Consider the following 14,665-nt stretch of genomic DNA (forward strand, 5'->3'; position numbering starts at 1 on the left):
TTCCCCCTTTCCTTCAGCAGCTCTTTTCCCTTTCCTCTTCCTCTCCCTCCACTGTCTTGAAAAAGACTCCTCCCGCTTTGTCCACCAGTCCCTCAGGTACTAGAAGAGTCACTACCTGACTGTCCAGCATTCAGATAAAAACCAAACCCTTTGTTTCATAGAATCCCAGAAACACAAAGAGGAAAAGGACCTTTATTCAGGCCCATCTTCCCCACCCACCCTGGCCCTGCGCAGTGCAGTTTCAAATTGGTTTGGTAATAGGGATCTCCCCTAGGGAGACTATTCCATACCAAGCCCCGTGGCAGAACAATGGCCCATTCCCATTGTCTGCGTGGTCTACACAGACTGTTCAGAGCCCTTCCATGGCTAAGCACCTGGCATAGAGTTTACTTACATGGGTCTTCCCGCCACCTTGCTCATCCATACATCACCTGTACCAGTTGCTCTTCAGCCCTTTGCTGAGGAGAGGAGAGGGAAGAGATCTCTCTACCCACAGATCATTCTTGGTTCTGGCTCTGCTAGCCAGCACCTCCTTCCGGTGCCTTCTTCTACCCTCTCTGTAGTGGGTTACTTAACTCTTTCGTCTTCCCCCAGCCCATTCTTATGCATTAATTAGGCACAGTCAGGTCCACCTGGGTGGGGGTGGGGGGAATAACTGGTGTTTACATGATCAGATGGCTCAGCTGTTGGTTCCTAGCACTCTGCCACAGCCTCACTAGTTGGAAATTTGTCCCCAAATCCTCCCTTTCATCAAGTTATTCCTCGTTGTACCCCCAGGCTTGCCATGCTGCTGGGGCTGCTGCCCTCGGCATCCCTCCGAGTGTGTATTACAGATCGTGTTCATTCTTTATTTTGGTTGGGTTTGAGAGTCAAACTGTCACATTTGCTTATCCCGCCCCCCATCTCCTTAGCCGGAAGCTGTGACACTGGGGGATGGGAGAGAAAAGGTTTTCAGACCAACAGGAAACACTTTTACATCTCAGATCTTCCTGCCTCTAACCCAAGCATGTTCTTAAAGAGCAAGTAAGCGGACAGGCACGGCACGTTCTCCTCCCACCATCTGTGCTTTCTCCTCATGCTTACGGACCATTTTTTAGAGACAACGTCAGCACGTCAGCCTGTGATTTCGGAATTGACCCCGAGGACTGAAGCGGCTGAGGGCAGGTGCCTTGCCTGAGGGAGCTGGTGAGAAGGGATGGGGTGCTGCAGCATAAGCGCCCGGCAAGCTGCGTTGGCAGGGACATGCCAGGATGAGATGGAGCTGCTGGAAATAGGGGGTAGCAGGTAGGCAGCATGTCTTTGAATCTAGATGTTTGGAAGGGCTTGATGGCCTTGCTGGATACACAGAAGTTACCTTCCATCTAGAGCAGTGGTTCTCAAGCTTTTGTACTGGTGACCCCTTTCACATAGCAAGCCTCTGAGTGCGACCCACACCTTATAAATTAAAAACACATTTTCATATATTTAACACCATTATAAACGCTGGAGGAAAAGCGGGGCTTGGGGTGGAGACTGACAGTTCACGACCCCCCATGTAATAACCTCACGAGCCCCTGAGGGGTCCTGACCCCCAGTTTGAGAACCTCTGATCTAGAGCCCACCGGAATATTTCTAGCAATCAAGCAGTTAAAAGCTGAAACGGCCATGTCAGAATTTAGTCTCCTGCCTGAACATGACATTAACTTTCCTGTTCATGTCACAACCTAGATAAACCCCATAGGACAAACTAATTAATGAACCTCTCCTATTCATCTCCTGTTTCGTGTCCCTTCCTCTCCCATGACAGAAAATGGTCCATTTCAGAAGCTCAGAGTGAAGGCTCCCTCCATCTCAGGGACCCCGTGACAGCGATAGAGATTGCGACAGAGACAGGAGGTGTGAGTATAAGCAGAACCTCACAAGCCAAGAGTCATGTGTAGTCAGGTAGGAGAGTCCGGGCCTGTTTATTTCAATGGGGCATGATGTCATCATCACCGCTTAGACTTACATGGGTAAGCCCTGAGCCCCAAACAACCATGAATGGTTCTCACTATCGCAGGGTGCAGGGAGGTCTTTTCCCCTCCAGTTTTACACAGTCATACAAATCCACACACTGTTTCTCACAGAACCTGAGGCTAGCTGAAGAGGAAGATTTTCAGGGGAGGATCAGCGAGCTGAACCCACAGATGAGTCTAATGCCAATATGATTTGTGTCAGGGCAGCTCCCAGAGGCCACAAACAGGCTCAGATGCTGGGTGTTGTCCCCAGGAGCACCTCACAATGCTCTTCGCCTCGTTGTACACAGAGACATCTCACAGTAGATGAATGGCAGGATTGGGAGCTGAGTCCAGGTCTCCTGATTCTCAGTTCAATCCAAGACCATCCCTTCCTCTCTGAGCCTTACATCCAAACACCAGAGCAATGTCCAGGAGTTTGCACCTAGATTCCATTGGCTCCACCTCCAGTTTCCATGTTTTTCAGGACACTTCCCATCAAGCTAATAAAGAGACGTTGTTTTTGCTTCCAGGCAGAAGTCCTGTGGGGGAGAACACAGGAGGAACTAAGGAACTTCCTATTCACACAGCCCATCACTGGCTGGGAAGGGAGGAGCATCCACTCCCTTGGGGAAATAGTATGGTCCTCACTGGTTCTTATGCGCAGCTGTCACATGGAGGTAACCATCCTCATCCTGTCTGCACCTTCTGTCTCTTTAGCAAGGGATTTCCCAGATGCATGGGGGAAAGCAATGTATTTTTAAATGGTAGAAGCAGAATGAGTGGGGTAATTTGGCCCTCAGGCCAACAACAGGATCTGCTTTCATGCTATTTTGGAAAACAGATCCTGTCAAATTAACTTGATATCTTTTATTTTTTGATGAGCTAACAAGTTTGGTTGATGAAAGCAATAGTGCTGATGTAATATACTTAGACTTCTGCAAGGCTTTTGACCTGGTACCGCACAACCTTGTGATTAAAAAACTAGAACCATATAAAATAAGCATGGCAAGCAGTAAATGGATTAAAAATTGGCTAACTAATAGATCTGAAAATGTAATTATAAATGGGGATTTGTCATTGAGCGGGTCTGTTTTCAGTGGGTACTCTCAGGGCTAGGTTCTTGGTCCTACGCTATTAATCATTTTTTTATCATTGACCTGGAACAAAACATACAATTATCACTGAGAAAGTTTGCAGATGACACAAAAATTGGGGAAGTGGTAAAAAATAAAGAGGACAAGTCACTGATTTAGAGTGATCTAGATTGCGTGGTAAAGTGGGGCCAGCAAATAATATGCATTTTAATATGGCTACATATAAATGTATATGTCTGGAAACAAAGAATCTGAGCCATACTAGCAGAATGGGGGACTCTATCCCGAGAAACAGTGACTCTGAAAAAGATTTTGGTGTCATGGTAGATAATCAACCGAACATGAGCTTCCAATGCAATGCTAAAAGATCAGGAGAACTTGTGGCACCTTAGAGACTAACAAATGTATTTGAGCATAAGCTTTCGTGGGCTACAGCCCACTTCAGTGCAATGCTGTGGTCAAAAGAGTTAATGAGATCCTGGGATGTCTAAATAGGGGAATCTCAAGTAAGAGAAAAGAGGTTATTTCACCTCTATATTTGGCACTAGTGCAACTGCTGCTGGAATCCTGTGTCCCGTTCTGGTGACTACAATTCAAGAAGGATGGTGATAAATAGGAGAAGGTTCAGAGAAGAGCCACAAGAATGAGTAAAGGAATAGAAAACACCTGCCTTATAGTGACAAACTCAAAGAGCTCAATCTATTTCCCTTAAAAACGAGAAGGTTAAGGGGTGACTTGATTACAGTCTATAAGTATCTACATAGGGAACAAATATTTAATCATGAGCTCCTCAATCTAGCAGACAAAGATATAACTCAATCCAATGTCTGGAAGCTGAAGCTAGAGAAAGTCCAACAGGAAACAAGGTAGATTTTTAACAGCGAGGGTTATTAACCATGGGAATAATTTACCAGTGGTCATGGTAGATTCTCCATCACTGACCACTTTTAAATCAAGAAAAGGAAAAAAACAGTTTTTTTTTAAATCTAGTTTTCTGGCCACCAAATAAAATAAAATAATAAAAACAAGTCTTTGGATTTCATTGTTTCAGGAATAAAAAAACATTTCCAGATCAATCCTAGGGCTCCAGACCAGTCCTACGTCTCTAATAACATGAATCTCTGTAAGATCTGCATGGGATCACACCTGAATGAATTCCAGCTGAGAAAAAAGCCTGATGTCTCAGGCCATGTCTACATAGGAGCTCTCCGGGAAGTTAAGGCAAACAGAGGGAGCTAAAATGGGGATAAATAATATCTAAACTCCTTGTCTCACAGCAGCATTGTGGTTAACTCATTCGTGTTTGAGATCCTCTGAGGAAAGGTGCTATAGAATGGCCAAGTATTCAGAGTAGCGATTTTCTTGAATTTTGGTTCACCCTGGGCCATCTGCTACATTACACAGAACAGCTCATAGCTCTCTTCTACGGCCCTTAAACAACCTGACCTATTGGAACTGTGAGCACGTATAGATGTACGAAATACTGCAGTGATGAAGAATGGGTAAGGCAAGGCGCTTGGGGAAATTTAATCTCGATCATATTTTATTTTAAATATGCCTTAACATTTTAGGACGATAATGAAAATAAAACCTTATTTCCCCAGGAGATGTCCGAACGGTACATTGTGCTGTTCCCCTTCCAGCTGTTGATTCTATCAGTGGATCACATGAAGAAGGCGTTTATCTACCAGGTAAAACACAGGGTTCCCTTTGTACCGTATGGAGCCCCTGTTCATTGGAGCACTGGGTTTCATCCATCAAGGCACCAAGCTGTCCCTTTACTGCATGTCTGTGGCACAAATACAGTAACTAAATATCAGAACAGGGGCTCAGCTAGAAAACTCTCTAGCTACAAAAGGAGAGTCCCGATCTGTGGGCCTCTAAAGCAGAGGAAACCAGAGGGAGTCCAGGCCTGACCATCATCAGGGCGAGATGAGAAGGAAAGAGACAACAGAAGGGAGAGAAGGAGATCACAGATGTACAGAATTATGAGCTACAGAAGCCAAATCAAAGAGTAAGGCATGTTGTCCAAAGCTGGGGTGTGCCAACTTGGCAGGGTGATGGGGGGGGGAGGCACAGTAAGTGTATGAATTAGCATGGAGAGCCCTTTAACACCACATGGCAGGGTTGAATGATAGCAATACACACTCTTCCAATCACTTTCCATCCCTAGAGCTCAAAACAGAACTAGATTTCATCCACAGATTCTTTACACAGGATGTCAGCATCATTATCTCCATTTTACAGATGGGGAAACTGAGGCACAGAGCGGGGAAATTACTTGCCCAAGGTCATCGGCAGAGCCAGAAATCAAACTCATGTCTCCTGTGTTCCATTCCAGTGCTCTAGCAACTAGGTGATGCTGCCTCCCTTGAAAGAGCTGGGCCCAAGTGGAATTTCATTTTCCTGAAGTAGGGGACCAGCTTTCAGGAGGCAGGGAAACACTGGATATGGGAGAAGTAGAGCCTGACGTTATGGGAGAGTGCATGACTGAGAGAGTGCGGAGAGGATGGTGTCACAATGATTGCTTTCTAACAGTAATTCCCCATTGCTGCAGGGCCTGCTTCCGCTGGCGGGGATGAATGTGAGGGATGTGCCGAGTGACACCGGCTGCATGTTTGAAATGACGGGTAAGCCTTCTTTCTAGACGCCTGTGAAAGGCTTAAACAGGTGGAAGATCCTCTTGTGATGACAGGGGAAAGAGGGCCACTTGTCCCCCTGTGTTCATTCCAGGCACCACCTCACCCATCTTCCCGTGAACAGGGGTACTCATATGCCAAGTGCATGCAACAGGGATAAGGCTCAGGCAGGGCTAGGGGCACTGGGATTCCTAATCTTCTCATGTAAATGCAGCAGCCACTGATTCTCAAGCCAGCAAAGCTTCATTGTCAACTATGACCCTTCGTGCTAAGGTGACCCTAAATGATAGATTCTGCTGAATCTGCTCCCTCAAAGTGCTGAGCCCACCTGTTAGAGGCCAGTGTCTTTTCAAGTAGAGCAGGTCAACTGTCTAGTTCTGATGGGGACTAGCCGAGAACTCACCATCACGGACCACAAGACGTGGATGAGCTTGTCTCAGCATCAGGAATAGAACTGGTCCCAAAGGAGATGTCTGCAAGGCTGGCTACCAGCTTGTGAAGTCTTGGGATGCTGGGAGGAATTTACCCATCAGACCCAGAGGCAGTTCTGTCTTCTGCCTGGGATGCCAGAGCTGTGTGTTTCCTTCCATAGGGCCCATGACAGAATCCAGGATCATCTCATGCCTGAGTCCAGCTGAATTCCACATCTGGGTTCTCAGCATCCAGCAGCACATCAAGATGGCAAATGCTCACTGGCCAGCCCACCCCAGCAATATCATTTCTTTCCTGGTGAGGTTGCCTTGCTGGTGGTGGTGGGTAAAGCCCAGAGTAAATGCAAAGTGAATGGGATGGGGACAAGAAACATTCATGGCTCCTGAGTTCAGAGAGACTGAAGTCCTCTGTGCATTCCCAGGTGGGGTATGATGCACCGAGGCCAGAAACAAAATACCAGAGTGATGGACACCAAGCCCATCAGTTGTAGTGAGCCCAGCCATCCCACGCACAACCCTGTGCTACCTGAACTGACAATTAACAACCTGTTCTGGTGGCTGGAGGCAGACTCTAGAGGGAGATGTGACTCTTTCCTCCAAGCCAGTGTACACCCTGAGGACACCACAGATCCATCATAGGCTGTAGGGACCAAGTCTGCTAAACACACTATGAACTTTCATACCACTGACATTTAGTTTTTCTAACTGGCTGAGACACAGTCAGCTGAATGGCTGGTTTTCTGAGGCACAGAACGGGGCTGGGATTGACAGACCATAGGGAAATGTTTAGTCAGGCCAGACATTCAACCTTCCCATTAGTTACTGTCCCAAAAAGGAAGATTTGATCTGACGTGTCTACTGGTCTGTCATACAGAGCCTCATAAGCCACAACACAATACCATGAAGTGCTACCAGAGGACAGGCGTACGCTGAAGTTGAGAATAGTCGTGCATTTGCATGCTACTGAGGGGTGGCATATTTTAACGCAGTGAATAGTCTTAAGGTTTTTCATCCAGTTCTCCCCTTCAAATTCTGTCTTCATGTTTCTAACTAGGAAAGGTTCAGATAAGCCCAGACCCAGCCTAGTCCATCACTCCTCTCTCGAGCCTGACCACCTGAAATTTCAATTAAGGGTCCTCTTCTTCCAATCACCTACTTAGTGTAAGGATGTTTCAGGATCAATTCAACCAGGCCCACAGGTTACCTCACAAACCCAAGGAAAGCCGACAAACCCACCACTCACCAAGTTCTTAGATCTTATTCCCCTTTTTAGCAATAACAAACCTAGCAGTCCTGGTACATGACAGGGACTTTCCTTGTTTTCCCTACACACCCCCAAAATACAATAACAGGGTATTCAGATCTTAATATTCTTTGCCAGGAAACTTTGTTCACACTTTTCCATCTCTAAAAGATTATACAGCTGTTACAACACCCACACAGGCCTAGAAAACCTACATCTCCATTGCTTATACATCTACTAATGCATAGTTAATCAACGGTCCACTAGATACAGATTAGGCCTTTATTGTGTGCTATGGGGTAAGCCCACCTAACCAATGCGTAACTCCCATACCCTTAGCAGCTCATCCACCTTCCAGCAAAGGCTGCTTCACCCAACCTGTCCGTCATTAAGTCTCCCTTTCAGAGAAAGACCGACTCCACTCCAGTGCAGCAAGACCAAAGCACCGTTTGATTGTCCCCACTGCTCCTATGTGCTAAAACGTATCTGTGCTGTAGGGCTTACAGACTGCACAGGGGACTGAACAACCTGAAGTGTGTAAAATCTCAGGGACTGGGAGAGAATAGGTCCCGGTGGTTGGTTGGTGAGAAAGGCCTTGACTAAATATTTTTCTCAAATCTCTCAACAAGGGGAAGGGGTGTTCAGGCTTATTCTTATGCCATTTAGAAACAGGCCTGATTAAGAACTCTAGGCTCAAACTGCTTTGAATTTGGGGAAAATTCTCATTTGGATCAGGCGCATTTCTATAACTGGGCCAAAACAGAACCTCACATCACATGAAATATCCCCTCGCAAACCTGGGGAAAGTTTAGCGTCAGATGTAAATTTATCTCAGGTACTTATATGGACCCCGTTCCTGTAGTATCTAAACACTTCACAATCTGTAATATTTTTAGCCTCACAACATCACTGTGAGGCAAAGCAGTGCTAATATCCCCATTTTACAGGTGGGAAACTGAGGCACAGAGTGGCTATGTGACTTGCCCAATGTCGCACAGGAAGTCTGGGGCAGAGAAGGGACTCAAGCCCAGCTCTCTTAAATCCTATGCTAATGTCATAAACAGTGGAACATTCATCTAACACCTTCAAACCTCTAACAAACATCACACTTCTATTTTTATTCTCTTTTGTGTTGCATTCTGATGTGTCTCGGAAAAGGTTCCATGTGATGAGCAGTGGAAGAAACGGAAGCTGATGAAGCATCTGTTTTACACCACCATTCTGAAGTGGGAAGGGAAACCCATCCAGCACCTAGGACGGATACACTACCTGGCCATGGTGCAAGTGGCTTACGCCAGCACGGGGGTAATGTACAGCATCTATTGCTCTAAAACATGTGGATCACCTTAGCAGGACTAGAAGCATCTGGAGCGTGGGTTCAGATGAAGTCACTGGACTGAGATAGCCTGGGATCCTAGCTAGATGAGTGCATATGGAAACAACAGCTGGTCAGGAATTTTTCAATCTACCAGTTTTTCACCATAAAATGCAGATGCCTCAAAACCAAAACTGTCTGAGAAACATACATTTCTGAAATGAAAAGTGTTGGGTTTTTTTTTTGAGGCTAGATGACTTTTCATTTCGAAATTTTAGTAAATTTAGAGTCAAAATTTAGAAGGGTGGAAATGTCAAAATGTAAATAAAACATTTCAAAATTGTCAAAAGCAAATAATCTGATTAACCCAAACTGGAATTTTGTCACTGTTTGTTAGTTCACAAGAAGTTTCGAGATTACTATGTTTCTTCCCAATTTAAAATGGCAGAACTTTTCTAAATCTCAAGAATTCTCATGGGCTGGGAAACCCTAAATGAATCATCAATGACTTTTGGCTTGTGCAGCATTATTATTCCACAAGTAATCTAAAAGAAATCAAGAGTCAGCCAAATAGTCTAGTAAAAAAGGATCCCACGGTATCAAAGAGACAGATACAGATGATTTGCGGGTATGCAAAATATCCCTCAGAAGTAGGGTGACAAGTGTGAAAAATTGGGACGGGGGTTGGGGGTAATAGATACCTATACAAGAAAATGCCCCAAATATTGGGACTGTCCTTACAAAAAAGAAACATCTGGTCACCTTACTCATTAGGTATCAGATACCTGTGCATTGTGAGGTACATACCTATACAAACACCCAGACACATTGCATTTACATGCAGCTATCTGTGAGGGAGGAAATGACAACACAGATTCTAAATTGGTCAGTTTCATAAGCCTTGTGTATTTTCTCTCAGATATACTGTAGAGGATATTGTCATTTGTTTCTGTCCCAGATGTGGACTGGCTACAGAGGTTGCTTAGCAGGGGCGGCTCTAGGTATTTTGCCGCCCCAAGCACGGCAGGCAGGCTGCCTTCGGCAGCGCGCCTGTGGGAGGTCCCTGGTCCTGCGGATTCGGCAGCACGCCTGCGGGAGGTCCGCCGAAGCCGTGGGACCAGCGGACCCTCCACAGGCATGCCGCCAAAGGCAACCTGCCTGCCGCCCTCGTGGCAACCGGCAGAGCACCCCCTGTGGCTTGCCGCCGTGCTTGGGGCAGTGAAATGTCTAGAGCCGCCCCTGCGTGGCAACCAGCAGAGCGCCCCCCTGTGGCTTGCCACCCCAGGCATGCTGGTGCCTGGAGCCGCCCCTGTTGCTTAAAGGCATCAGATGAGTTCATCCTAAGAGCCTTTAATGCTCTGCCAGGTATGGCAAAGGCTGGCTTTAACAAGGTATTTTGCACATCGTGCCACCTAGTGTCCAAATAGTATAATGCAGCCTAGCGTTCCATGACAGATGACCTGTTAATATTTTATATTGTAGCTATAGCAAAGAAAGGGAAAATATCTGCTTGTGGGGTATGCGATGTTGATGACTGAATGCTTGAAAGTGACCCTGTGATTTAGAATCTCTCTCAACACCCATTTTACATCACTACACATTCTGCCTTCAAGCTACGACTGCCCTGTTCAGTACAAGTTAGTGACTTTGATGTCTCCAAGTGGTGCTATGTACCTCTCTCTGCAGGACTTTAAAGAGAGGCTGCTGGTGCTGTTTCCAGAGGATCTGGTTTTCCTCTCCGTAGACAGAGAGAGAACCGGCATTGCGTATGAGGTAAATAATGAAGCAGGTGTGGGGACTGACTTGGGAAGGAAAGTTACCGAGCCTGTAGTGCGTGGTTCGATGAGAGCTAAGTGGGGAATCCAAGAACCACTGTACAGGTGTTGAAAGGGTATACGCACCAAGGAGGGAGGGGGTTGATTAGAGTGGCCCAGGGAGGAATAACGAGGAGTTATGGGATGAAGCTGAGCTAAGGAAAACTTGAACTTAATATCAGGAAACATGTCCTAACAATGAGAGCGGTGGAGTCTTCTACCAGCTGTGGAAACTACCGTGCTTGGGATATTTAATACTAGACTGGGCAACCCTGCACTAGTCTGGGGAGACACACTTGGTGAATTCATACCCCTTCTCATTTCCCCCACCTCTTCTCTGACTCCAGGACTTGGCAATTCCCAGTAAGGCTCTGTTAGAGTCCTTAAAAACCAGTGTGGGGGTGTATCAAATGGCATCTAAGCTCCATTTCTGCCCTAGCTCAGAGCTAATGCCCAGGAGGCTCAAGGTAACTTCAGCTCCTAAACTTCAAAGCAGTCGCCACATGGCTTGGCATCTGCACTGCTGAGTAACAGAAACTGAGCATGACAAGGTGGGTGAGCAAATATCTTCTCCCCCACCTTGTCTCTCTAATATCCTGGGACCGATACCACTACAACAGCGCTGCAGAAACAGAAGCAGTTACCTTCCGAGGAACTGTAATTATAAGACCACTGCTGCATCTTTTGCTGTGGATGCAACAAAAATAACACAAAGGAACCACAGGGAGAGGGCTGGGTTCTAAATATCCATATTTGCTAAATAGACACAAACATGCGAGGCCTAGCTACATACATCCTGCCGCTCTTACTGGATGCTAGCAGCTTCTGTAAGATAGCGCACCATGAGCTCTGCTAGAGGGCTCATTTAGAGGGGTACTACCTTGTGCCTATACACTGCAGGCATTTTCTCTGTCCTTTTCTCTTTGAAGGGAAAACTCCCTCTAGCTGGGATCCAAGCAAAGGAGAAATCTGCTGTGCTGGGGCGGCTGGAATTTGAAATCACAGGTATGCCAGGGATTGATGGTCGTGGTGAGGGTGGTGAGAACTGATTGTGCCATGAGGATTTTTGCATTGCAATGGAATCAGCTGTCCCTTCCCTAACTGTTTAGTCCAGGCCTGTGGTAAGGTGGCCCCAGGTGAGGACACTAGGATATACAGGCTGTGTTTAGCTAATGGGGCTACAGGCTCTGCCTGTGTCCAGCAGCCTCACTTAAGAATCCTCTTCCCAGTCATTAGCTGAGCCCTGCCTCTTCTCTACCACAAGAGACTCTAGCTACAGAAAATCAGCCTCTTCTACCATCCATACCCCTCTGCTCAGGCTACACCCAACCCAGGCCGGAGCACTCATCCCCCTAATGCACTCACCTTGCTGCTGGCTATCAGGCTTTTATGGTCTTCTGTGTTGCCTGATTGGCCCATCTGCTCGAGCCCTGTCTCATTACTCCACCCTGTACACCTGTGAGAGGTCTGAGCAGGTGTAGGTAGGGGAGGAGGAGGAGAAGAGAGGGGTTAACTCTTTGCCTGCTGGGACACAGCTGGAATACCTGTGCCCTCTCCCAGTGTATGCTGGTAACTCATGGGCCAAGAAGAAGGATGCGTGGACTATTCCTGCACCAAAATGTTCCCACATGCCTCACTCTTCTCTTGGCAGGAAGCCTGACGGAACCGATCCTGGTCGCCTGCTCCACTGCTGAAGATTATGAAAAATGCCTCTTCTACCTACAAAAGGTCCTCATCAGATATGACCCCCATACACTTCTTTGCTCTGTGGCTATTGTGGCTTCTGCTTTTCCAACCTGGGACTTTCCAACCTTAAGCACAACTGCTTATCCTACTCCTCCCTCGACCCCCGATAAGGGTCCTCCATGATTCAAAACCTGTTAGCACTCAGGGTGACCATTCAGCTCCCTTGGAACTCATCCTCCCACCTAAAGGGTTCAGCATGGGGTACCACAATACTTTTTTCCTAATCAGAATGTGTGTGTGTATCACATGCAATCATCCTGGAGGTTTGAACACCCCACCTCCACTGCAGAAAGCATAAGCAGCTACAGCTTGATCTAAAGGGCAGAGACCGCTAGCTAGTCACTGTTAGTAGAGCAATATGCTCTGTGGATCATGCATAAAGAGAGACACATGATATATACTGAACCTTTGGTTGCCTCTGCACCATACTTGGGGTTCACAAAAGAATGATGGTGAACTGGGCTGCAAGATTTTAAAAGCAGAAATGCTCTGAGCCCCTTAAGAACTTGGATTGAGACAGGCTGCACCTTTTCTGAATGCTTAAAATCTTAAAAGCGCTTGAAGTCTTTCCACCAGCATTGCTGTATTAGTGCATTAATCTGCTGACATCAATCTGTTCCAGCCTGAGCAAATCCTTGACACTGTGACTGTCCAGCCACCACCAATGGTGCCGAAGAAATCACTGCGGAGTTAGAACTATGGAGCCTATGGAAAAGGCTAGCACCCCGTGACAGCGCTGACTGGAGGGGCCAAATTGATGGCTAAGGATGCTGGAGGAAGATGCCCACCATTGGCAAAACTAGAGATGGCCCCGAAACAACTTGAATCCAAACCCCTTCAGACTGAGAAGGTTGAATTGTGAGTCCTCGATCTGAACCTACCCTGTGGGGTACGGTCCCTGGCAGGACTCATTTGTGCCCTGATTAGCTGCTGTTCCCGATGGCCTGTTGGAACCCCCTGGATATAATCCTGGTTGATCAGACTCCTTGAGGGGGAATCCTTCCTGGTTTTATCACTTTATTTATTGGCTGCTGCTTCTTGGAGAGAGAAATAACCTAAAGTAGTGTGTAAATAGGATAAATAAAACCCATCAGACCAATTGTACAGAAAGGAGCCTTCCTGTTATAGAGTTTAAGGCCAGACGGGACCACCTAATCATCTAGGTTGACCTCCTGTATAGCACGGGCCACCAACACCCACACGCGAAACCCAGCACTCAGAATGAGACGCCAAGTATCATAGCCCAGAGGAGACTAGACAGTATGTGTCACAGGCAGAGACTAGAAGGGATGGAGGTGCACCAGTGCCTGAAGCCCATGGAGGAGCAGGGAAATAACCAAGTATCAGAGGGGTAGCCGTGTTAGTCTGGATCTGTAAAAGCAGCAAAGAATCCTGTGGCACCTTATAGACTAACAGATGTTTTGGAGCATGAGCTTTCGTGGGTGAATACCCACTTTGTCAGATGCATGTAGTGGAAATTTCCAGGGGCAGGTATATATATGCAAGCAAGCTAGAGATAATGAGGTAGTTCAATCAGGGAGGATGAGGCCCTGTTCTAGCAGTTGAGGTGTGAAAACCAAGGGAGGAGAAACTGGTTTTGTAATTGGCAAGCCATTCACAGTCTTTGTTTAATCCTGAGCTGATGTGTCAAATTTGCAGACAAACTGAAGCTCAGCAGTTTCTCTTTGAAATAATAATCAAGTGTGATATACCCAGATAATCCTGACTAGTGACCTGCACCCACATGCTGCAGAGGAAGATGACTCCCCCATCCCACCCACCGTCACTGCCAATCTGAGTCAGGGACAAATTCCTTCCCGATGGCGATCAGCTAGACCCTGAGCATGTGAGCGAGAACCAGCCAGCCAAGCATCTGAGAGAGAGGATGCTCTGTGCCATGTCACAGGCCTGGCCCTCCTCATCCAATGTCCCCTCTCCTCCCATTGCCATCCTGTATGCTTCCAAGGAAGGAGATTGATAAAAAGAAAACTGGAATACCTTGGCAAGTGGAGAAAATCCCTTCCTGACCCCTGCAGGTGGCTGGCTGAAACCCTGTGCATGAGCTTTGAGATGTAAATCAGAAGCCAGCCCAAGGAATGCCCAGCCCTATCCCCCATCCTCACAAGGAACCCCAACACACTCTCTCTCAAAACTAATTAAGTTGTTTGCTTCCCAGCTCCTACTGGGAGGCTGTCCCAGGACCTCACTCCTTGGATGGTTAGAAACCCTCTTCTAATGCCCAGCCTGAATTGGTTCAGGGCCAGTTTATCCCCATTTGTTCTTATGCTAACGTTTTCCTTTAGCTTAAATAGCTCTTCTCCCTCCCTGGTGTTTACCCTTCCCCCCTCCCCCTGGATGCATTTAAAGAGGGTAATTGGGTCACTTCCCAGGGGTCCCAGGTTCTGAG

General features: G+C 46.9%; 1 protein-coding gene across 1 annotated transcript; it reads left to right on the plus strand.

Annotated features, from left to right (window-relative positions):
• The first annotated feature begins 957 nt into the window (after window positions 1-957).
• On the plus strand, window positions 958-13,357 carry LOC115637072 (pleckstrin homology domain-containing family N member 1-like). The gene is made up of 11 exons (XM_030537910.1): window positions 958-1,284; window positions 1,787-1,877; window positions 2,507-2,653; window positions 4,675-4,761; window positions 5,628-5,700; window positions 6,302-6,438; window positions 8,542-8,688; window positions 10,385-10,471; window positions 11,442-11,517; window positions 12,164-12,240; window positions 12,881-13,357. The coding sequence occupies exons 1-11, from the start codon at window positions 1,196-1,198 to the stop codon at window positions 12,950-12,952; spliced, it is 1,083 nt and encodes a 360-aa protein (XP_030393770.1). The 5' UTR covers window positions 958-1,195; the 3' UTR covers window positions 12,953-13,357.
• Window positions 13,358-14,665: the final 1,308 nt, after the last annotated feature.

The sequence above is a fragment of the Gopherus evgoodei genome, chromosome 18, assembly GCF_007399415.2.
Source record: "Gopherus evgoodei ecotype Sinaloan lineage chromosome 18, rGopEvg1_v1.p, whole genome shotgun sequence".
NCBI lineage: Eukaryota > Metazoa > Chordata > Testudines > Testudinidae > Gopherus > Gopherus evgoodei.